The sequence below is a fragment of the Netta rufina genome (assembly GCF_964035555.1).
Source record: "Netta rufina genome assembly, chromosome: 3".
NCBI classification, from domain to species: Eukaryota; Metazoa; Chordata; class Aves; order Anseriformes; family Anatidae; genus Netta; species Netta rufina.
Genome location: NC_140125.1, coordinates 53770828 through 53796457, shown reverse-complemented (window position 1 = coordinate 53796457; position 25630 = coordinate 53770828). Strand labels below are relative to the sequence as shown.

The 25630-nt window shown below is 37.3% G+C and overlaps 1 protein-coding gene across 2 annotated transcripts in view; it reads right to left on the bottom strand.

The window, feature by feature from the left end:
* MTHFD1L (methylenetetrahydrofolate dehydrogenase (NADP+ dependent) 1 like) overlaps window positions 1–25630 on the bottom strand; it is a 149392-nt gene that overhangs the window by 88530 nt on the left and 35232 nt on the right. For both annotated transcript variants that reach the window (XM_084284268.1, XM_084284269.1), the window contains exons 12-19: window positions 23566–23702; window positions 22289–22335; window positions 20981–21088; window positions 20004–20078; window positions 18457–18559; window positions 15485–15561; window positions 12116–12256; window positions 3234–3302 (exon numbers count right to left, since the gene is read on the bottom strand). In XM_084284268.1, the coding sequence (XP_084140394.1) occupies window positions 3234–3302; window positions 12116–12256; window positions 15485–15561; window positions 18457–18559; window positions 20004–20078; window positions 20981–21088; window positions 22289–22335; window positions 23566–23702 (757 nt within the window). The remainder of the gene's footprint in view (window positions 1–3233; window positions 3303–12115; window positions 12257–15484; window positions 15562–18456; window positions 18560–20003; window positions 20079–20980; window positions 21089–22288; window positions 22336–23565; window positions 23703–25630) is intronic.

Here is a 25630-nt window from a genome sequence, read left to right as displayed (position 1 = left end):
CTCCTCACAACTCCAGCACTCAACAGCATACCTGTGTACAGACTCTTTGCCAGATCACATAGAAGTACAGCTATCTCTGCAATGGGTGCTTGTAGCTGCTGCAGCCACAGCCACTATTAATTACAGATTATGCCAAATTAACTGTCAGTATAAGCTAGAAATCACCCAGATCTCCTGCTCCCTCTCCTCGGGCAGTCTTTTTGCCATTCCCCAACACCAGAGTGGACCTGCCTTGTGGAGCAGTTTCATCTCTAACTTGCAGGACAGGTCTGTTGCAGTCTGAGCTACATTTGTGGTCTGTGTAATTATATCATTCTGTTTTTCACCACCACTGCGTTGTAGACAGTGGATGTGCTTGTCACATGATCATTTCTCATGTTACTATTGTCAACTCATGGTGCTGGTGCTAAAGGTCTTTACACTTGTATAGAGAACTTGTTCTTTCTGAAGAAATAGGATTATGTTGCCCAATTACTTGCTATTGTTAGTCTCTTTGGAAACTTAAAAGGTCCCTCTTCTTTTGGATGCTGCTTACTAGGATTATTTCAAGTGTAGGTTGGGCTTCAAATTTCATTTCTGGCTTATGAGAAAAAAAAGATTTGAAATTTACACACACATCAGAAATATATTGTTTCCTATAACAGAAAGCACATTATTACATCCACCATCTCAGAGTACAGTAGAATTAGTGTGGCTTAAAATCTGTCATGCTGGAAGATTCTACACTCTCAGGTGGCTCAGTGCACTATAGTCAAATGAACAAGGCAAAAGATTGCCCTTATTAGAGGAAAAATTAGCAGCTATCAAAATTAGCAGCTATTAAAGCCATTAACTTAAAGATTAACAATAATGAGAACTATTTATTCACAAAATGGGACACAAAACAAGCTTGAAGCTCAAGAACAGTAACAACAGCATGGGCAGTAACAGAATAAGCCATTGCACCTCTATACACAGTGACAACACAGCCCAAGGGGATCACACCAACTAAAGCACAGCATTATGTTTTGGGCCCCTTACTGCAAGGGCATCGAGACCCTGGAAAGTGTCCAGAGAAGGGCTACGAAGCTGGTGTAGGGCCTGGAGCACAAGTCCTGTGAGGAGCAGCTGAGGGAGCTGGGGGTGTTTAGTTTGGAGAAGAGGAGGCTCAGGGGAGACTTTATTGCTCTCTCTATCTACCTGAAAGGAAGGTGTGGAGAGCTGGGCATCAGATCCAGGGGAGGTTCAGGGTGAAAGTTAGGAGACATTTCTTCTCAGAAAGAGCAGTTGGGCATTGTAACATGTTACCCAGGGAGGTGGTGGAGTCACCGTGTTCAAGGAAAGGTTGGACCTGGTGCTTAGGGACATGGTTTGGTAGGTGACTTTGGTAGTAGGGGGATGGTTGGACCAGATGATCTTGGAAGTCTTTTCCAACCTTAATGACTCTATGATTATCTTGGACAAGATTTTGACAAGCTGGAGATTTCCATTCTTGGATATATGAATGATACTAGCCTGCAATTCAACAGGTACTCAAAGGGTGACAAAAGTTTGTCATTCAGACTAATATGGCAGAAGCAGAACACAAAGCAGTCTTCTGAGCTGTTTTAGTTTGCTGGAAGTAATTTTAAAAATAACTTTGTAAGAAGAATTTTGGGAAAATATCCTTGGGTACTGCAGTCAGGGCCCTCCTAAAAAGCAATAGTTGCTGCAGATGTTTCAACTATACTATAGCTTTGACTAGAAAAGAGCACCACATAATAGGCAGAAATTTTACTGCATTGAAATACAAATATAAAGAAATGCAGTGAAACAAACAAAGAAACAAACAAAGGAAATGCATGCCACATCCAGAACAAAATGCCTGCTAATCAGAATAAACTCTTCTGACAATTATAGTCGCCTTCTAGAACACTACAACAAAACATTATTTTGTAAGAGGTATGTGAAGTGCAAATAGAGTGACACATTAAACAGAATCAAAATTACTTTGTCAATGAAGCTTAATAAGCACTATCTGAATAACAATTTAATACACATTTCTGGTTATGACATTTTTCATTCTACATGACCTCCAGTTTCTGCTATCAGATTTTTTATTAAGTTTTGATACACACACTCATATGTCTCATACAGCCACATGAAAGAATAGATGTCCTTTGCAGGAGAAATCAATTAGGATGGCTATAGCAAAACAATACGTAGCATGACAAATTCTGGTTTTCTAACATTCCTTGAGAATAGCAAGTCGTTGCCATCCAAACACAAAAGCAAAAACATAGCTATCATTTTGATATGCTGTAGAAAATTAGACTTTTTACCATCTGGGGACTGTTCTGGTATCTTTCTACACTCTTTAACTTCTCACCATGTGAAGAATTGTTATGAGATAGTCCAACTATGTAATTTTGATGGCCAAAATTCCAATAAAATTGATTAGATTTCTTCCAAATGCATTTGTTTTCAAATCTGCTTCAGTATTTCCCATTTTTCTCCCCTCCCCGTCCCCCCTGTCCCCATGAATGTCATTCATCTTTCAGCTCACTACTGAAAAGACAATACTACACTGCCCAGTCACTAAGTTCACAGTTGTACCAAATTCTACATTCTTCGAGCTGTTGGAAGAAAGCTTACTAGGATAAGCTTAAAATATTCCTTTTACAGACCAGCAAAGCTTCACGTAGTCCCTGAAGGCACTATAACAAGAAAGAGTGGCTGGTAGCCCGCTTTTCAAAAATTGTAAATGGGCAGAAGGACTCTCCTCTTTCTGAACAGCACAAAAGATAACACCTAATAGAATGGCCTCATCAAAGTATCCGCCTTCCACACAACATGACCCATCATAGGAACATACACATATAGCAAACAGATTTAAAAGAAACACCTCTAGCAGAGGGGATAGGGAACAGAAGGAAGTTTACGACTCAGAAGCCCAACCTGCTTTCCAGTGTGCTCAGAAGCAGATCAGCAGTACACTGCAGCTTGCTTTCAGCTCCAGGCAAAATTATGACTAAAGCCAGACTTTCAAAGGAAAAAAAAAAAAAAAAAAAAAAAAAAAAGGACCAAAAAGGTACAGATGCAGCTAGGGTTGATTTATTAACATATACAAATGAACATTTTCTAAAATGCCTTTACAGAGTCGACCCTGGCCTGAACCGTGAAAGTTAAGTGCAGTCACTAGAGAGAAGTATGACAAGCACAATATGGAATTTGAAAGCTGGAGAAGAAGGGCAGACATCACAAGCTATACTCACCTCTAATGTTTGCATTAGTGTTGGCTTAATTGCATCTTTCATCAAAACTGCCAAAGCACCTGTTACTCCCTAAAAAACAAGAGTTCACATTTTAAGGAATTCAATTCTAAGGTGCAACATTACCGAGCTTGAGATTAAAGTTAAAACAAATACAAAACACTTTACAGTTCAAAGAAAAAAAAAAAAAAAAAGGTTGCTCATAAACCATAATGGATAAGTAGTGTTAGTGTTACATTACAAATCTATCTAAATGTTAACTCAAGATTTCTAACACATTTACAAAGTGTGCCAGAAACAGTAATGATTGTACTGTGGGTATGAGTACCCTCTAAAAGATAGCAGGTTAATATTCTTCCCTTTTCATAGAGAAACCAGAAACTGAGTTATTAAGTGATCAGCATGACATTCATGGAAACAAAAGATGAAGTGAAAGCAAAGGCTACTAAGACTTGAGAAACCAAGACGACAATAACTTGTTAAAGGTGCCTAAAGAAATGACAGATGTATTTCTTTCATGACAGAATCAACAGCATGAATCAATAGCTAGCAACAACCAGAAAGGGTATTTTGCAAGACCTGTACAAATAATAGACACAAGGTGAAAGCAGGCCTAGGAGTAGATAATGAATAAGATCAAAAATTAAAAGCGCCTTATTGTAATGACAAGAAAACAAAAGGGAATTGAGGGAATTGATGTGCACTAGTTAAAAGAAAAAATAAAATAAATCTTACTCTTCCCTAGAGATATCAAGCACAAATCTTATCTAGTGTAGGCTGGATAAGAAGTATAGGTTTTGCACTGATTGAATTTAAGAGAATACCATGACATCATTACACAGCATTTACACTAAAATTCAATGCCTATTTTAGAAAAAAAACGGCTACAGAGCATGCACAACACTATCAAGCTATAAACTATCTAGAAACCACAAGCATATATTCCCATTTATTACTAAATTATTTTGATTCTGAGAAGAAAATGTATTTGGTTTTAAAAGAATTAGATCACGGATAGAAAAAATGTAGCAGTGCTACAAGGAATATCTTATAACATTGCTGGAGAACACAAAAAGCCGATTTAAAACATTATTTAATTGAAAAGAAATATTAAAATCAAATAAAAATACCAGCTTCTGTAAACTGTTTAAGGTTGAAAACCATGGATCTGTTATCTGAGTAGCCTATAAGGAGTTAAACAATAATGTTCAAATAAAGAAGAGCAATGAAAATAGTGTCTGTAGAACTCTCCACACAGCTCTTGCCCATTAACCCAAATCTGAACAATCATACTCTGTGCTAAAATCTTAATGATAGACAGATGAGAAAGATTAAAGTACACCGTCATTACAGAAATACAGTGTTTTATACAAACTACTTTCCTCTTTCTGAACATCACATCCGAACACAGACTTCAGAAGAAAATGAAGCATTGTATTTGACCTCAGATAAAAGTGAACTGAAAGCAAAAGAGTAAAACTGATTTCTGCTAAAGCTTAGCAAGTGTTTCCTTGGAGGAGAATGAAGGAAAGGAAAGGAGGGAAGGATTTTATCTTTTTAGGCTCCTTTCATTTTACAAACTTCTACCGTCTACAAATCCCAACAGACCCATACAAAGATGTAATATGAGAAACTGGTAGCAAAACAATACGGTTTTCCTTTTTCTAGATTAACAAAGAATATTTTTTTGTTTCTTAACGGAGTAAATTCTACAAGTTTTATTTCTAGCTTTAGGATCCAAAACCCAAGGAAACTCCAGAGCGTCAGCTCTCTGCGACAATGTGTGAGGCTCCACCTCTTCCACAGAAGACACCTGATGCTATTCTGTACATATACCCAACTACTCATTTGAGTCCAAAGCTGACAGTCTAAGTACAAAGAAAAGGAAAATATCTTAAAAAGAAAAACAAAATTATTGCCACTTTTCACTTTCACAAGTTCCTTTACAGATACACTGTTTTAATTTGTAAAGATTATGAACTACTTATTTCAGATAAAGAACTTAAAAATGCATAACAAAACTCACCAGTTAAACAATGCTTCACCAGTATCTCATAACATTTTCTAACGTTAGAATACAACGTAAATTCAATACTTTATCAATAAGTCTTCTTTTCACGACCACATAAAAATAACTGCTACTGCTGTTGCCTTTGATTTCTTGTGTTTTAGTCACCTTAGTCACATTTAAAATACGTCTTTATAAAAAGTGGGCATATTTTTTAGGATATTAAATTTAAAATTTGTTCCATATAACCATTTCCTTTATAAAAAAAGGTTAAATGGATTTTAAAAATTTGAGGCACTTGAAGTCCCAAGCCTACCAATGTTACATGAAAGGGAACAAATTTCATTGCTAGTTATTTCTTCAATAAAACCTGTTTTTTAATCTTTCTAGTTTACAGAAAAAAATATTATTTCTCCTGTTATCACAGTGCAAAATTTGAATTCATGAAAAATCAGACTTTTCAATACACTTAACTAATGCATCTGTAAGCCTGTTGTTTTCCTACTGCTTGATTAATTCTGCAGCCAGCTGGTAAAGCTTTTCTCACACTACAGGCACAACTCTTCCCCTCCCACCACCAGCTGACCTAAACAATGTTTAGGACTAGCTCCTAGCTGTAACTGCTAGTTAAGTTGTTTGTATTCTGTCCCACAAAAAGCAGTATTATGTACTCATGCGAGTCAGGAGGTTACAGGCAACAGACATATCTGAAGAAAAAAGCTGGTTGATTTTACCCATTTTCTTCCTGCATCTCAGTTTTTCCAATACCATACAGAATAAGCTATACATTTACCATCTATCGTGCTAAAAGAGAAACAGCTGCTGATGCTTTCAGTGCATTAACACTGAGATATTTTACAACCTTACCACTGAGATATTTTCCAACCTTACCATGTAAAAGACAATTGTAATTGTAAATAATATTCAACTTTCTGGAGAAAAAAAGCCCAATGGTAAACTTTATATCAGGTCTTTCAGCTGGTCAATAGCAAGTTTAACTAGCTGATCAGCCCTAATGCTCTTCTTCTGAAACCTGCTTGAGGACTGACAAGTGTTAACTCATGCCAGCTGTAACATTCGATTAGAAGTAAAGTTTCTGTTGTCTGCTTCATGCTGGACCACCAGCTCATTCAAAGCAAGCATGCAAACCGCTATTTGCTGACTCAAGCTATACTGAGTGGAAAGATTTTGGGGGAGAAGGCAATAACAAAGAAGGGGGAAAAAAAGGACATTTTCCCCTACCCCTCCTAGTCAATAATGGCTCATATCTTCTCTCCTTTGCTTTCTGATAACTCTTCACTAACCTGATAAAACAGTGAAGTAAAACAATAAATAAATAAAAGAATAAAAAGAAACAAATACTTCCTTTATACCTATACATTTTTACTTTTTGGAAAATTTCATTCATACTAATCGTACATCTGGACACATCTCATTGTATCTGAAGCAGAAAGCATAGAAGAAGAGACAAAAAAACCCCTCCAATTAGCACACATCATATCTGTCTGCCTTCATGGTTCTTAAATCTGCATTGTGTCAACAACAGTCCTTAAAAACTAAACAGCCTATGAAGTTTTCATATCCATCTACCATCACTGTCAAATTTTTTGTTCCTTCATATCCCCAATCCCCCAAGCAGCTAGTAAAAAATTGCCATAGCTCGCTTGAAGTCCTGGATCTAATTTGCAAAGCCATGTGAGGAATCAGGTTCCCATTTTTAATTCAGAGGTAGGTAAATTTTTTATAGAAGCATTAGAGGCTTAGACACTTACACACCAATTAAGCATGTAAGAGCCTAAGGATCATTAGCTTTCTACTAACTCTCTGTCAGCAGAAAGAAGTAGAACTCAGGATCAAATGTAATACAGACAGGCATCTCTCTTGGGTTCCCTTCTGGAACTGATCCCAAGTTCTACTTCTGGAAGCAAGACTCCTTCCATCTTCCCATCGGCCATCGGGGCAGGTGTGCTCCCCAGGACTGCAAAGATCACAGAGCACAAAGTAAATTACACACGTGACACAGGAAAGGCAAACCTAGATGAAAACCCCACACTTTCAAAACCACTTCCACAGGAATGGTCTCTGAAGTTTATCGAGAGTGGAAATGAAAGCCAGCATTAGATGACAAGCAAGGTGATTGAGAGCAACTACTGTGAAATGAGTAAGGGTTATACAGACTGAAGGGCAGAGAAACAGCACATTTCTCTAAAAGAAAAATAATGAAGCACTTATATCTTCCCTTTGTTTGAAACTATAGTCCCTAACAAAATGATAACATTTTTCTACAATATCGGTTCTGTAAAAAACCTAAACCTTAAACCAAGAAGGGCTGTAACTACTTGCGTTTAAAGTAAAGTATGTACACAGTGTTTCTGCTGAACCAGGGAACAAAACATATTCAGCTGACAGATCATTTATAAAAATAAATATGAAGCTTTTTTCACCCCCGGAATTCTCGAAATCTAACAGCATGGTAGAGATAGCAAACTGAGAAGTCTTATTAAAAAAAAAAAGTGACTTTTATTTAATATTTTTTCATAGCTGCTGAAATACTAATCTAGGGCATACATACCCATTTAATTTCACATAAAGATATGGCATGTGTCCATCAAAACTTTTCTAGGCTGTAAAAGCCAAAAACCAATTCAGTCTTCAAAATACTGTACAATGAACACCACATTTTGGCAAAGACTTCTATATGTTCCATTACAGAGGCTAGATATTTAATCCATTACTCTTATGGAAGGAGTCTTCTCAATTCATGAAATATTCAATTTATCTTTTTTCTATTACTTTTAGCATGCCGCTGCATCTGGTTTATATCTGCCAATGTATATTTTAGGTTTTACCATTGTATTATTCTAAATATACTGAATATAAAGTCAAAATTAAGAGCAATTGTGTTTTTGTGAAGTATAGTGTGTGTACTTCTGGAAACAAATCACAGAGAAGGTTTTAGTGGTTTTGTTTCACACAGATTTCAGTGAACTAAGAACTACTGTCAAACATTTAAACTTAAATAAATTCAACCTTGGTTGCATATATAAAAGCACAAACCCCAGATTTTATTTTATTTTTTTTTAGTTGCAGATAGGACTGACCACCACCCATTAGTCATGTTGGGCAGAAAACACTCCTTTAAAATGATAAAGCCACTTTTAAATTTGTTAAAGCTATAAGCACTTTCAGTTTTTTGGGCTAAAATGTTCCATGCCAAGTGGTTATGATAGATTCAAGCTTTTAATCTTGATTTTGTTTTATGAAAATTTAAGCCAAAATGCTTGAACTGTTTTTGGAATAAGAGTACTGTAAAAGCATGTATAGCATTTTTCCTATATTTGCTGGTCTTGACGTCTTTCCTTTCTGAGCTGTAAAGATTTTACACCTCCTCTCTGCCCCCAGTTCTGAAGGAGAATGAAAATTCAGGGTTCAAACCTTTTATCACATGTGAAAATTTGCTCAAGATAAAAACCCTTGGAATACCAAAGTTACAGTTCACAGATGTCCACTTGTAAATGCTTAGTCCTGTCCCATCCCGCCTATAAAGCTTTAGCTGCAATGTGCAGTGTGCTTACAGCCTAGGGTATCTACACTACACATCAGGCTGGACCAGCACTTAGTCTGGATATCTGCACCACAAGCGAAGATCTCTTCTCCTTGATCCTAAAGGAATCCTTTTCTAACACATAGGAGATGGAATCTGTGCAGTCCAAATGAAGGGGAGTCAAAAGCTGGGATTGAAGAAGCACAGTAACAACACACGTAGCACAAGCAGCTGGGGTAGAGTGGATCACAGAATCACAGAATCATCTAGGTTGGACGAAACCTCAAAGATTACCTAGTCCAATCTCTGACCTAATACTAACCAGTCCTCCAGTAAACCATATCCCTAAGCTCTACATCTAAACGTCTTTTAAAGACACCCAGGGATGGTGACTCAACCACTTCCCTGGGCAGCCTGTTCCAATGTCTAACAACCCTTTCAGTAAAGAATTTCTTCCTAATATCCAACCTAAACCTCCCCTGGCGCAACTTTAGCCCATTCCCCCTTGTCTTGTCAACAGGCACGTGGGAGAATAGACCAACCCCCACCTCACTACAGCCTCCTTTAAGGTACCTGTAGACTGCGGTAAGGATACTACATTTAAAGTCTAGAAATGGTAGGTTTAGTTGCAGGCTGCTCAAACAGACTGATCACCAATAGGAACAAAGACGAAGCACCACCCAACCTAACTGAAACTTATCTTCTTTTTATGTATGAATTATGACATGGTATACTCTCTGATCATACACCTCTTGCTTCTTGTTTCCAGAAGATTCAACTTTATACAGGATACTTTCACAAGTGCAGTACAGTACAGTTATTCGTAAGTGCTCTCCCTTGTACAAAGTAATACATATTTAATTTGAGGAAGAAAGTCAGAAAAGCCACTACTAATTTCCTTTTTGGACATTTCTTAAATCCCAACATCATGACATCTGACTTCATCACCAACATTAATAACTATGAAGAAATTAACAATTGTTCTTGTTTCCAGAAAAACAAACAAAAAACAACAACAACAAAAAAAAAAAACACAGTACAAACAAGGATTAAACTCAAAAGTATTCACTAATTTTGGGTGCTCACCCCTAATCAACATAAAAATAATTTCTCCCCATTCAAAGTTTTTGATAGTGTTTCACCCTTTACACAGATTTGATTTGTTTAGCTCCTGAGTATCAAGCCAGACCTGAGGAACACACAACTCCTCGTGTACCATGAGAATCAGTTTGTAAGGAAACAGCATCATACACAAAACTCTGTGAAAAACACCGGAATAGAATCCAACTCTCCTAAGAGGCACTTTTTTGCCTTAACTGTGAAAACATATTCCTATTCTTTGTATAGTTTTCATTCTCACTTGTAGCACATCCTGCAAAGGAGGTAGGAGTTTCTCCATTTCAGTCATGGATATGCACCAAAATTGTCCCTGTACATGAGATGAAGAAACCTTGCAGAAGACAAAGAATGCAACAGTATAGCTGCAAGATGAACCTAACACATATCTTTGACACTGTGATATTTGTTTTTTTTTGGGGCAGTTCTTCTTTTGTATAATATAGAAAAATGCTTTGGAGAAATACTAGAAACATCTGCTCAGCACAAGTGACACTACCAAACAACTGAGATGCTAAGCACAGCACGTTTGTTTAGAAAATGGCAAAGAATAACAAATTAAAAAGACTTTTTACTGAGCATACATTTCATTTTATGGACATAATGGAAAAATTTTGTAATATTTTGTGCACTTTTCAGAATTTCAGCTCTAACATTTTCACAGAACTATAGATGAAACAGACCATACTGCTTTCATTCATCAAGCTGATTAGCATTAAGTGGTTGAAGACAGGTTAAATATTTTGCAATATTAATACATTAAAGTACCCTCATACAAGAGTAGCATCAATAATTCATTTAATTATTTTAAAATTCAATTAAATTTAATTTTTTTGGATATACAGTATAAGATACTGTAAGTATCCTCACCCTCTACCAGCTGAGCCAGACAAAGTCAAACCTTCAGCAACTGGAATATTAAATGCAGTTCTTCATAAAGGATATTCCAGAATTTATATGACCCATGCAAGGGTGCCTTAAAATGTGAGTATGTGAGTTTCCTGTATAACTGGGAATAGCTTTTGCTCTGAATTTTAATGATGATTTTACTTAGAAATTTTTATACCCTTATCTTCATTTCAGTCATAAGCCCATGAGAGCCAGATACCATATTTTCATTTCTTTGTTAAAATGGAATCTGTTATAGTTGTGAAGACATTCCCTGCTTGCGGATTTGCTATGTTTGCTGACAAGGTTCTTTTGCTCGTTCTTAAAATGCAGCAAGTTTGTGCAGTTGTCCATGTAAAAGGGACAAACGGGATAAAACACTTCACTGCATAAAGGGAATCAGTCTGTGTGATGCTGGCTGTCATTGCCATCACGGTGGCATGAAAGCACAGCTCTAAGGCATATCACAATTGCCACCAGGACGTATTTTGATGACAGATAAAGAATGAAAGCAAAGCATTATCTCATTTCTTGTATTTATGGTGTGCTGTTTATCTGCAGTACATGATCTTAATTTGGCAATTAGGCTTCAGAATACAAGTAATGTGATTTTATAGTAAATTAGTACCAAGCAGTGAGCTTAGTCCTGACATGCAGCTGGATTACAAGGGTTAATGGGCAACTTTTGACTGCACCAGAACCTGCCACACACAGACAGGTGTGAGCTTCCAACCACTGCCTACTGACTCACACTCTAGCTATAAGAACTAGGATTTGACATAAAGGAAGAACATATTAACCTTTTTCAGAAGTTGAAGGAGGGAGTTAACAGAACCTATGAGGGTGCAGGTGAGGAAAAAAAGTTCTAATGATGTGAGGAGATAATCCTACCCCAAGCACTTACAAAACATGTAACAGTTTGTTTTCATTCTGATCTAGTGGTATAAGCATTCATGTGGTAACTATCACTGTAATATCTGAGCACACTTCACAAATACAGTAGCAAACATTACCAGCTCTCTCAAACAGGAAACTATGCTCTTTGACTCACTCCAGCACCAAATTTGTTTGCCTTAATAACTGCAGAAATCTATCCAAGTAGGTTATGGAGAGCAGAGACATCCTGACCCAGATGCTACCAGAAGACTTGGAGGAATAAGTTCAACATCTTGTTCTCATTGCAAGCAAGTTTTGGCCAGAAGATTTTTCTTCGATATCTGACTGCGTTGTTCAAAGCAAAAAGCTTGGCATGCACCTGTCCTTACAATGTTTCAAGAAGCAAAACAAACGAATCAGAGGTTATTCATAACTCTACAGCACTGAACATACCAGATCCTCTGCTGTTACTGGTTCTCCTTTCTTGTCATTAGCCACCACCATTTTCCCCAGCCTCTCCTTCATATCTTCCAGGCTGTTGGTGAGTGCCAGGATTGCCATAATTTCACTCGCAACAGCAATATCAAACTGAGCCTGTAAAATAAAAATGAGAAATTAACCAAATCAAAGTCAGGTCAAATATTCACAGGGAATTACCAGGAACGGACCCAGGAAAGATGCTGGAATTCAAACAAGTTCTAAATTGTAACCTACAGCTTTTGAGATTACTCAGACTACAGTAACTTCAAACACTTTGTTTATAGTTCCTCACTAATGTTCTTCGTTACACTTCATTTACTTGGGGACTATTCTTGCAGAGTGCTTAGCCCCTTGGCTCACATTATCCTTAGCAGAAGCTCCCTGAAGGACCAAAAATTTTTCCTGTGGCAAAAAAAAACAACACACACAAGACACCAGATGTGATTTCAACTTTACTGGCATGAGCACAGCATTGTTGGGGCTTTGTTTTTATCTTAAATTCTAGTTTCAAAAACATTTTTGTTACATTTGATCATTCTTTTCAATGTAAATTCAAGTTTTAGAGTCACTGCTGCCAGGTTTTATGCTTGATTTATGACGATGTAAAACATATGCCCCCCCCCCCCCCCCCCCTTTAGTAAATGAGCAAATATCTGTTAGGAAAAACAAACAAGAAATATGTGCTATATCAATCCTATTGCTCTTTATATTATGGAAATATTAATATTTCTTCTTAATATTATGGAAGTTCATCCATACCGTGCAGTGCCTCAGCAGAATGAAAGCTGTGGCCTTTAATTTTCTTTAAGACCTTGAAGAACATATTAGCAGTATTTGCATTAATCTACTCTTAGTAGAGCCCAGGCCGCATGCTGTCAGATATAAACAGAGAAGAAAGGCACAAAGACTACTGTCTTGTGCTAGAAGGATGAAATTGGGGTGAATGAGAAGAATTTCTTCCCTGCGTTTCTGCTATAAGGTTCTGTCTTGATGGCTACAGCCCAAAGCAGTCCTATGAGGCTGACCACTATGTCAGCCTGCAAGCTTAGTCAAAACTCCTGAGGACATCTGAGCACTTTCCTGGATTGGGCAAAACCAGAGAGATACCACGGAAAACAAGAATTAATATTGTAGTTGAGATTTTCAGCACAAGGATTCAAATGAAATGCTGAAGTCACAAAGCGAGTTTTCTGTACCCTCTAGAAGCAGTTCTATACACAACAAAACAGGTGAGTACACAATTAACATTGTTAGTGTTGAGTTGACATGCTGCCATCTTTTCTCAAGAAAAACACCCCTGCAAGTCATCATAGCAAATGTAAGACAGGAAAAAAGCCTCAGAAATTTATGTGTAACCCATATAGTGGAACATACTCTAACTTCATCAGGATGTTTATCGGGACACAAAAAATTAAGTTTTTATTATCATTGCTGTTTGGTAAACCCAAAAGGCCAGGAAAAAAATATTCACTGGTAGATGCTCAAAGAGTGACACAATATTTAATTGAAAAAAAAAACAGGCACAAAAGGTTGTGATAGCAGGTGCTATTTTAACTCTAATAACCTTTATACACCTATGAAGTGCTGACAGAAGCCTTAGCTGGAAAGCCAGTTCTCTGTTGATGAAAGGATCCACCCACATGGATTCAATTGCAGGATCAAGGCCATCAGTCATGTAATACTCTTTAGAAACCACAGCATCCCCGTTCATTAAAATGCATACTTTTGTGCCTGCTGTGCTCTGCCATTTTACACAGGTGTCATTGATTTTTTAAGAGTGCTAGAACATCACTCCAAATATTTATAAAATGCATCTGTTAGTTATGAAGTCCTGTTTTATCTGGATCTCTGGCTAGGCTCTGAAATGAGTTTTCCTAACTGTTCTCTATTTCTAGGTGGTAAGTCCATATAAAATACGAATGGGTATGGCAGAATTTGACAGCCATACATCAACTAGTATTCTGTACTAAAACAACCCACATTTAACTCAGCAGCATAATTATAGTGGTAACATGTTGCACACTAAGGCTGACAGAACCTGGCTTAAAGCTAATAATCACAATGAGTCACTGAAACAAATCTAAATATACAAAAACATCTTCAACAAGTGCTAGAGAAACTTGTACCAAACACTGTAATTTAGTCCCAACCCATTATCAGAGATAAGTATTAGCTAACACTGAGTTTTCTTCAAGTAACAGACAGAAAACTCTCTACCTATGTGTTCAAAAGAAATGAGTGATTCTCTCCAATTTGCTTCTCCAATCAGACTGTTTTATATGCTGAACTGAACAATAACATTGGCACTATTTTTTGGTCTCTTTATTTAGACACCAACCTTAAAGGAGATCTGAAATTATAAAGAAGACAACAAAAGTTCCAAAAAGAAGCAAAACCTGATATATACCACAATAACCATTTACTTCACTTCAAAATAGTCAGAACCTCATGAATTTCATGATCCAGAGTGTTAGATGACAATAACCCTCATCAAATTGGGAAAAACTCTACGTCATTGCAATGAATCTGCTTCACCTGGCATTTGTATTCTACCTGGCATTTTTTCAGGACTGGATTTACCCACATGACACCACAAACACTTTTCCAGATAACATCAGCAAAATCTGGCTTTCAACATATTTTCAATAGAAGTTCCTTAAAAAACTTCCAGAAGCTCTCATACAGTAATGGAGGCTAGTTTTTTACACTGCTGAAAAGTGTAAAAATTGTTTTCAGAACACCACCTTCAAGACAACACATTAAAAGCCTTAAGCACATGGTCAATTTCTTACAATTTAGATCCCAAAGCTGAGATGCACGATAGGAAAAGAAAACTTGACTGGAGAACTAACAGTCATTTTCAGTCCTCACCAATGGAACCAGTGACACATGATACACCCTTGCCTGCAGTTATTTAACATTAAATTTAAATTTAATTTAAAATTAAATTTACACGTAATTTAAATTACACAAATACTTCATATAGTTTGGGGAACTTAAGAAAAAGGAATAAAAGTTGAACAAACTTATCTTATGAGGGCAAAGATAAATGCAAGTTTTTTCTTCGCCTTTTTTATATTCATCGGAAGACAAGGTTGGATCCTTAACATACATTTTTTTCAAGTTTTTCCAGCACTTTGTGCAACATGCATTGATTTCTGTTTCTGAAACTTCAGTTACTCATTAACGCAATCAGTCTCACTGCAAGAATGCTATACAATATCAACAGATGTTAGCATTACAATTCAAAGAAACATGCTGAAATAATTACAGGATAGCAAGTATCTCAGCCTCTACAGCAAAGCCTGTCCAGAATGAGATATATTAAATCACTTCACATACCTGACGGACAAATCCTTTTTCTGTATTCGCCTGGCCAACCGTTATTTTGCGTAGGAATCTATCATTTGTGTCCACCACTGAAATAAGGGAATAGCAAAAGCAGAACATTAACAAGGACTCAGGGGTCTGCATGTTTTCCAAGCATACCTGTTACGTGTGTAAGATTCAGCTACTTGAACAGAACCATGTAGCCAGACAACCACATTTCTGCACATCAGCAGTGGTGCTGATTTGGTTTCTGCCTTCTGTGTGATACCACTAGATGACAGGATGAAATAACTTGAATACAATTTCTCTGAGCAATATTTTCAGCTAACAGATTTTAGACATTCACTTGTACAACTTAATGTTTTACCTACATCTGAGAAATCGGTCTTAGTAGTTAGAATGCACCTCAGACCTACCTCAAATCATTTGCTTCTTCACTTATTTGTTAAGAGTTGATTTTTAAGACTCATGATGTAGCTTAAACTTGGTCTGTTTCTCTTTTAAAGGATGATTATGTTGTCAGATCGGTTCTTCCAGACAAGTCACTTTCTTACACATCACAGTAACTAACTCCACATTGAGTTGCACAGCATTCAAAGAAAGGTTTTTTTCAATTGCCAAGACCAACCATCTGCTATTCAACACTACTTCACTTTTAGACAACTGTCTTTCTAACCTGCAAACACTTTAGATATTGCAAGGGTATGTCCAAACCATCCCGTGGAATTGCTAACTTTGCAAACAATCACAGCAACCCAAGTTCTCCAACGCTGCACTGACAACATGCAACTTCAGATGTGCCTTTATAGGAACCAAAAGGAAGGATTGCGAAGAAGTGCTCTCATCTGCTGGGAACTCATCAGGATATTTCTTAGGAAGAAATATTAGGAGGTTGTGTCTGTTAGAAAAGACAACTCCAAGTCCTCTCACTCCCAGGAGCAGTAATCCCTACAAATGCAAAAACAGGCCCGCTCTTTCTTACAGGTTTTTAGCTTTACAGATGTTTCAGTCTGCACCAGCCCTAAAGGAAAGGGTGGAATGTACTCTTGAGCAGTACAACCTATAGCTTGGCAATTAAGTCATTCTTCTGATGAAGATTTGAGCACTGTTCGTTCTGAGGCAGAGAATCAAGAACCTCCAGACAGATTGTCTGTAGTGAAGGTCAGTGACATCATCTCCTCCTACTTTTCCTGCTGTTTTTGGAGATTAACAAATTTGACTGTACAGTAAAGGACAGCATAATTACACAAGAGGGACTTTAAGTCTCATTCCTTTACAAATCCCAGTTCAGGATTGTGAGTGGGCTGGGAGAAAAGCAAGAACTAATCCTCTATGAAGACTGCAGTAGCTGCATGTAGAAGTCATATCATATGAAAGAATTGTTTTTGCCACAGAAACAGTTTTTCCTTCTCCAAATTTTTCCTCCTCCTTACCTAAAATAAACTTTTCAGGGAGCTTTAGTTTCAACTAAATGTTAGGTTTGATATATCTACTGTCTTATCCTCTAAACAGGAAATGAATACCAAGGGAACAGTGAGCAGGGGGAAGGCTTTCCCTCTTTTAGTATGCTGTACCTCTTCAAGCTAGTGTAAGATAAACTTTAAGCTTGTGACACTTCCAAGGAAAGAGGTCCTGACTAAAATTCATCCTCAGACAATTTGATAGCTCTCTCTTCTATCCTACAAAGTCTCTGCTAAGTAACAAGCTTTGCAGATACACGGATTGCAGAAATAGTCCCAAATAGAACACTTTTGAAATTATCTAAGCCTTTCCTAAAACAGTTTTTCCTGAAATGTTTAAAATCTGTACATCATACAGAGTCATGTAGAATGAAATTTGCACTAACATTATATAAAATGAATAATTCGAGGTTAACAGCTGTTGAGTAATGTTGCCTCCTCCCAAACCAGTGCTGATAAAAACGATGAGTCACATTACACTAAATATTTTTATTATTCCTTCATCCCCATACAGGTCCTTTCCACACAGACACACTGTGTGATTAATAAAACATGTCTTATGCTGCATTCCCCAGTATTATCTTGAGAAAATATTCCAACTCTGAGATGACATGCCTGCAAAGGGCACAGTAAAGCATGGCTAAGTCTCTCAATACATTCACTGAGCTGCACCATTATATATTTCTCTGAGCATCATCAATACATTTTATTTAACAATAATTTTAATCTAATAATATCAGTGCTTAAGAACTCGGGGAAAAAAATAAAATCTAGTATCATTTAGCATAAAACTTGACACAGTCTATTTGTTTAAAAAAGAAAAATACAGTTATTGAAGTCAACACTGAAACTTAATCCAGCAGTAGAACTGGAAAACGGGAAAACGCAGAGGGGAGTTGCCTAAGAGCAAGAAAGTGGACACTGGTTTGCTTGGCACACATAGTTGAAACTGTATCACATCTTTCACCTCTTCTTCCTAACAAAGCAAACAACTCATGACACCTTAAATGTAGGATATATAAATGCACATACAATATTATATACAGTCCCTTAGGTCTATTTAGTCTCTGAGCAACCCAGACTGCTGAACTGGGGAGGAACAGGGACCAAAGCCAAATATAATAAATATTAAAAACAAACAAACAAACCAAAAACCGTAACAGACACAGTTAAGTAAAGAGAGATAAAAACTTGTAAAAATGCACAGAAAAGGCAGTTTAGTATGTTTTAAGATATATTATCTAATGGGAGAGAGACAAGGTACTTGAACTGTCTCTCGGCAATCTATTCTTCAGAATATTAGCAAAGTCTCTTGAGTTACTGTAGATATTTAACCAAATTTAGAGCTACATACTACTTCCAAACCTGTTATGTACCTGTTATGTACCCAAATTTCTCTCTTGCAAATGGGTTACTCTTAAGAGTCAGAGAGCAGACACAGCTCTGATTCAGGTAAAATGAAGCAAGTTAGGAAATAATTTATGATAAACAGACAAGATGAAGTGCAGCTTTCTGATTATATACCTCTTTGCCATGTTATTGTGGATGGGTCAATATCAAGACGCACAAATTTATTGATCTCTTCTTCTGTTAATGTTCCAGGATCAGTCTTGTTTACTCCCAGCCTCTATGGGAAAAAAAAAAAAAAGTTTTTAAAAAAGCAATAAAATGGTTATTTTGCTTCAAACGGTATAGCTGTTCTCGTTTTCCACACCCACCTTACACAAGCATTTGGGAAAGAAGCAATTCAGAGCTGAAACTATTAAAAAAAAGCACATACAAAGGTGCCTGTAACTTAAACAGAGGCATTGTTGATGGAAGAATGAAATAAAAAAGTAGAAATACTTTTAGGCAATTAAATGAGAGCGCCCTTTCTTATACAGAAGAAACTTAACGTAAACCAAAAAAAACATTCAACCTTATCACTTGCTAAGAAAAAGATAATTAACTGCTTGCTCGTTTGTGAAAATCTTTGAAAGACCCATCCATGTGTTGTCTTGTGTGATTTATCTTCAAATGAAATGAAAAAATTCACTTGAATAGGCCATCACCCATAATGAATGAGACAATATCTTTTGGCTACAGATTCATGATTTTAGCAACACCAACCTTTTTTTTTTTTTTTTTTTTTTTTTAGGTGAACCTACATAAAGCTGGATCAGAAAATTGTGTTTAAAAACTGCAGTCTTCAAAAAAAAATCTTAATTTTCTCTGGCACTAGAAAGCATTCCTCAGTGAATTAACCAAGCATCACAGATGTATTTTTTAAAACCAGAAGCTGGTATTACTTCTATCCTTTCTTCCCCTCTTCCCCTCTCCTCCCTCAGTTCCAAATGCACCTGTGTATGCACTTGGCAGCTATCAATTGCCACCCACTGCCTCTGAAACAACACTGGTCAGGACCCCAAAGCCAACAACAAACGTGGAAATGGAAATAGAAGATTGAAGCTGTTCTTAAGGTTCATGTATAAGTGGTCCATATTCTCTCCCAACACTAGTGGCCTGCATTGCTCTCTAGTTATTTATCTTTCTGAGTGGAAGCCTCATATCCAGATACATTCTTCTTACAAGAATTGTATAGAAGTTCTTCTGGAAGCATTCAGGAAGCAAGATGGGTTGCAAAAGCATAGTATGCACAGAAATACACTTCCGTCCCTCCAATGAAGGAGGTTATCAAATAGACATCAACAAAACCCCAGCAAAATGTGTTACAATAAACTTTCAAAACCAGAAAATACTGCAACACCAAAGAATCTGATCTTTCAAATGTGACTTTACCATAATAGGAAAAGTATTTTAAAACTCTGACTTCAATATTTCATCAGGAGAGACACACCATTTGAAAAAAAAATTGGTTTATTTCAGGAGAAAATAGCAAAAATGCTAGTTATGAAAATAATATCAGACGCAGATCCTATTTCTTCAAGTAGGATGCTTTTAGAAAGATCCTGGTCTTGAGGGAGGTTTATACAAACTTGGCCCCATACGTCAAATAACTTTCAAAAAGTTGCATAAGATAATATTTTATGAAGAAATACCGTAACTGGGGAAAGACTACATTAACAACTTACTCTCAAACGGGCAAACTGAATAGGAGAAAATCCTCTCACACCATTAACTACTGGAACCAGTCTGTTATACAAAGCCTAGAAAAAAAAAAACAACACGCAAAGTTAATGAAAAGATAGTTTTTAAAATAAAAAGCTCCTAATTTTCTTTTATTTAGATTAATTTCAGTAAGAATTTCCCAACCACCTAAGCTGTGGACTTCTGGATAGACGTTTAAAAAACAGTTCTCAGAAGGTGGTAAATTTTTAAACAGTGCCTATGATTTAGTAGCCTAAATGCAATTACCCAAAATACTGTTTTTCTAAGTCTCCATAGAAAAGTTCTGGATTATTTTTGAAACTGGAATCCTTTAAAGCTTTAACCAAGGGCCATATTACTCAAACTGTAACTATCATTTGCAAATCAGCCTAAATGCACATTTGTGTTGCACCAAGGGGGACAAGACAACCCTGCTCAGTTTTAACAAGTAGTTGAAAAGAGGAGGTTCTTTTCTTCTCCTTTCCTCTTTAAATACATGTACTCAAGTTAGCATTTGTATTAAGTTCACAAAAGACTTGGTAGAGAGAAGAGGATTTAATTTATTTCCCCACACCTCTTCTTCCTCAGGTACATCATACCCAACTATATATCAGAAGCATAACTTCTAACTTCAAAAAGGACTATACAAATCATTAAAAAGAATAAAATTTGGAGAGAGAAAAACCATCTCTTATTAGCCTACTTAGTAAAGTCTAAAATGGTTGACAAGCTTCTGGGCATAAGATGCTTATCTTAAAGACTATTTTATGACAGATATTTGCCAGAAAAATATATTCGGTAAGCATAATTTCCCAGCAGAATACAGAATGGCTTCAGCAATTGTTTCCATTCACACAGTGAAAACAGAAGATAGTCAACTTAGTTTACTTTGAAATTCAATTTACTGAAAATTCAAAAAGAAAAAAAAAGAGTCATGTGGATATTAGAAAGTAATTCTCACCTTATCAGATTGAGTGCCCTCATGCAAGATCCTAGCGTCAATAGCAGCAGCCAGCAAATTATTCGCAGCCGTTATAGCGTGAATATCTCCAGTCAAATGAAGATTGAACTAGATGGTGAAAGCAACAGAACTTTTTTTTTTTTTATAAAATGCCTTTAACACAACCTTTTAATCTCAAAAATTTTAGGAAAACAAACAAACAACAACAACAAAAAAAAAAAAAAAAAAAAAAAAAAGCCACTGCCATCTCCTTGAGATTGCAGCTCAAATTAGTCACCTATCATTGTAGAGGAAATATTACAGGTTGAGAATGTATGGAACTATATGAAGGACTTGCTTCCACCTGAGTAGTAGTAAACTACTCTGAGCTTAGTCAAACAAAGCCACAAATGTCTTTATTCTTTGCTAAATGACCCAGGAATGGAAAGCCCAGGGCTACAGTTCCACATGATTGATACTACATCAGTTTATTACCAGCAGTGTAAATTTGACATGGGTCAGATGTGCAGATTACTGCCAAATCCTCCAGTGCACACAGCGCTTGCTGGCTTTATGGTTTCATGCCAGCTTTCTGCAAGCCATAATAGAACAGGTAGTACCAGATCAGGCATGAACCTTGTTGATACAAAGTTTGTCCAGCAAAGCTTTTTGGAAAAATCTGAAATCAGCCATTTAAATTAGATTAGTGTTATATAAGGTGGTTTTAAATATATATATATACACATATATATATATATACATATATATATCTTACACAAGGAGATGAGAGGTCAGTTTTAACTGCACTGTAGTACTGACAGCTGAGAAGCACCAACAACAGCTTACACCAGCCCTTGCTATGATGGTACTCTAGTGCAAACAGCACCCAAACATTGCATGACTGCTCTGTTGGGACCAGCTGTGTGTACTTTTGCCATGGCACCTCACCAGTTTTGACTGGCAGTGATCTTGCAGAGCTCTAAATTGGACTTTTTTCACCGAGCTACAGACTAGTTGGATTGGCAGGAACCTCTGGAGGTCACCTTGTCCAACCCTTCTATTCAAGCAGGGACACCTATAGCCTCTTGCCAAGCAACATGTCCAGGCAGCTTTTGAAGATCTCCCCAAGGAAGGAGACTCCTCAACCTCTCTGGGCAACCTGTGCCAATGCTCAGCTACCAGCACAGCACAGAAGTGCTTCCTGATGCTTAGAGGGAACCTCCTGTGCTTCAGTTTGTGCCCACTGCCTCTTGCCCTGGTTCTGGGCACCACATAGAAGAGCCTGGCTCCCAGGGGGACAGGGATTTGCTGCCTCCATTGTTGTCTCACCTCCTCCATGGGAATCACTTGAGCATATCCACCACCGGCTGCTCCACCTGCGCAATAAAGCACACAGTCGCATCAGATTCGCATCAGTTTTGGGAAAAACAACACCTTAAACACACAAAGTTAAACATACAGCTTTGATGATACATTTCTCAGTATTTTGCATTTTATTAGGGAATTCATGATGCACCCGAATAAACAGGATTTCCTCAAACCTTGATGGCTTTTTTTCAGCAGGCAATAAAATTAGAATTCTTGAACTGAAAGGAAAGTCTACACATAATGGCTGGCCCAGACTTTAGCTAGATAAGGGTAACCCTCTGCTCTTGTCTAGATTTGGGACATCATCATGCACATGCAACAGTTGGGTGGAAAGACGCAGCAGTAATGAGCAAGCACTACTTCTGCATGAAACCTTCACACTCTTGCCTGAGCGCTCCTTCCCCACCGCCTCCCAGGGCACAAGCAAAGAATTTTGCTGTAGCCTATACAAAAGTTGAGCGGAGGGATTTAAAGCACTCACATGCACCAGTCTTGGCTGAGAAGCACCAAGCACCAGGAGCCTTCCAGCTGAAATCAAACTTGTTAACTTAAACTTCAGCAAAGCAAAGTAGAGTAGATGGGGAGTGTTTGCCCAGTTAGGCACCAATCTCAGCTGAGAAATGGTAAAAACAAAAACAAAAAAAAAAGATTGTATTACTTCCTGTCAGTGTTGAAGAGAAGCTTGAACTCTGGCTGCCTCTTACTTGGCCCTCAGACCCTTTTAGGCAAAAATGCAGCAGCCCAGGATGTGAGGGAAAACTCAGAAGAACAGGAAGATGAGGTTGAGACCTAGCTAAACGTATGATGCAGACACAGCTGAACCACACATGACAGCCAACTTCCTTGGCTTAAATATTTCATATCAATATGAGTGGACTTAGGACTCCTTCTCAAGGGATAATTAAACGGTAACATTTAGAGACATCTCTGTAGCGTCTCCAAGCAGAGGTGTGGCTGGAAGGGTGTGTACTCACTCAAAATGCCTCCTGGCTAATTCATTCCCAGGCCTTTCATTATGTTTGGCCTTTATCTGCATCATTAATACACATAATTACATGAACACAGACATGAACCTTGCATGAGATGATGTGTGAGAGAAACCTTTATAAGTTACTTAACAAAAATACAATATGCTCCTATTCAGGCAATCCACTGCATTAGTGGAGTAATTAAGACACTAAAAAACTGCAGTATTCTTTATTCTGGAACAGATCATACAGTTTGCAACTCTTACGTACCTTTAACTCCAAAAGTAGGTCCTTGGGAAGGCTGTCTCAGACAAGCAAAGGAGTTAATGTTAAGGTGTGCAGTAAGAGCTTGAACAAGACCAATTGTGACTGTGCTTTTCCCTTCTCCTAAGGGTGTAGGGGTTATTCTAGCAAAACAAGAAAAAAGATTAATCAAATTCTTTGCTGATGTCAGCCTGGCTGAGGATATCAGAACTTACAGCTTTTGATTTCAATGAAGGATATTTGTACAACAAATTTCAATAAGATTACTTTATCACCACAAAAATACTGCCACAATGTTATCCCCTAGCTCAAGCTGGAATGCTAATATACATGTGTCTTCTATTTAAGCAATTTACTATGATAGCAGAAAAAGAAAAGATTATTTTGGCAAAAGTTCTGAAAAGAATAAATTGAATTTAGACATTTTCATTACAGCACAACAGTGTCACCAGTTTCATTAACAAACCATCCATCAAGATACTTTGAGCATCTATTAATGCTTTTCTGTAGCAATGCAGATGTTTTATTCCCACTACTGAAACTATGAATTAAATAGCAGCATATTTTAAATTAAACAACCAACACTTTTGTTTATAGAGCTTAACTATACCTCTCTATACCTGATTGTGACACAAATGTTATGGAATAAGGGGTGGAAGTTGTGTTGGGTCTGTCTGAGCTGGAGTCACCTTTTCCCTGCAGCACTGCCATGTCATCATAACACTCCATAATGACAAAAAAAGCATTTTTTAAAATAATACAGGACACAAAAGTCACTATAGTCAACTAAATATGATTTATTTAGCACTTAAGTTTCTTGACACTTTTGCTGATTAAAGGCTGATGAGGGACAATTACAATCACAGTCCGTCCTCCTGCACCACACCTCCAAAATCTCATGCTACAAAGAAAACAGGACAGTATTTTAGAAAGACATCCAATCTCAAATCAGAGACACCTCAAATCAGAGACGCTAACCTCCAGTCAAAGACTCTGTCCTTGTCCCTTTAAGGAAGGGACAATGATGGTTGACTTTGCAAAGTGGAAAACTTAATCAGCTCTTCCTCTTCTCCAACCCATGCAACAGACAAGGGAAGGAATACATTTATGGGTTGGGAAAAGAATAATGCATGTTGGACAGCTAGAAACAAACACGCAAACCAACCAACCAACCAAAAACTCTCAACTTATCCCTCAGTTTTCTGAGCAAGTTTGAACTGCATCTGAGAAATGCAGCTCAGGGAGTGCCGCTCCCTCAGCAAAAACACACAACTTCCTTTAACAACAGTGTGGTCTCTACAGGCACTTAATCTTAATACGTAAAAGATTCTGTGAATGAAAGACACCTTAGGTTAAATGATGTCCTCCCTGATTTCAAGGCCATCAAGTCTATGATCCATGTTAAAAATAAGGGTTGTAGCTCTTCCCCCTCCCCACCCTTAGAGTACGAACACATCTCATTCTCCAAAACGCATTCAAACTCTTCATTTGAGACACAACGCTTCTCCCTCTGACTGGCAGAAGAAAGCCCTAGTCCACTGACACCACTCTCACATAAGTCTTGAACTTTTTGCTTTGAAGCAAGGTGATGTTTATGACATCTTTGTTGTCTCTACTACCAGCAAAGCAGGAAGTACCTTAGCGAAGCTGACATTAAAAAGTAATCTTCATTCCCAAGCAGATGCAAGAACGCACGTGAATACTAGTAGAAGATGAACCCTTATCCTATTCCCTCTATGAAACGTGAGCTAACACACCTCCCATTAATTAAAAACACTTCCTTCACCAGCTAGCAATTTATGAAAAGCATTGCTATCCTTAGGTCACAATTCAAATGGCAAAAAACACTAATAAAATTGTCAAGTGCAAGGAGATGTCAGTTGACTTAGTTCAGAAACTGACATAAGCCTTTCTTTGCCCCACAAAATATAAATACATGACAAACATCAACGTGTCACAAATCTGTCTTTTACATCACTGGATCCTGATGTTCTTTTCATTTGCTTGCTTTTTTTTTTTTTTTTTTTAACAAAAAAACAAAGGAGCAAAGAAGCCTTTGTTAGACATATCT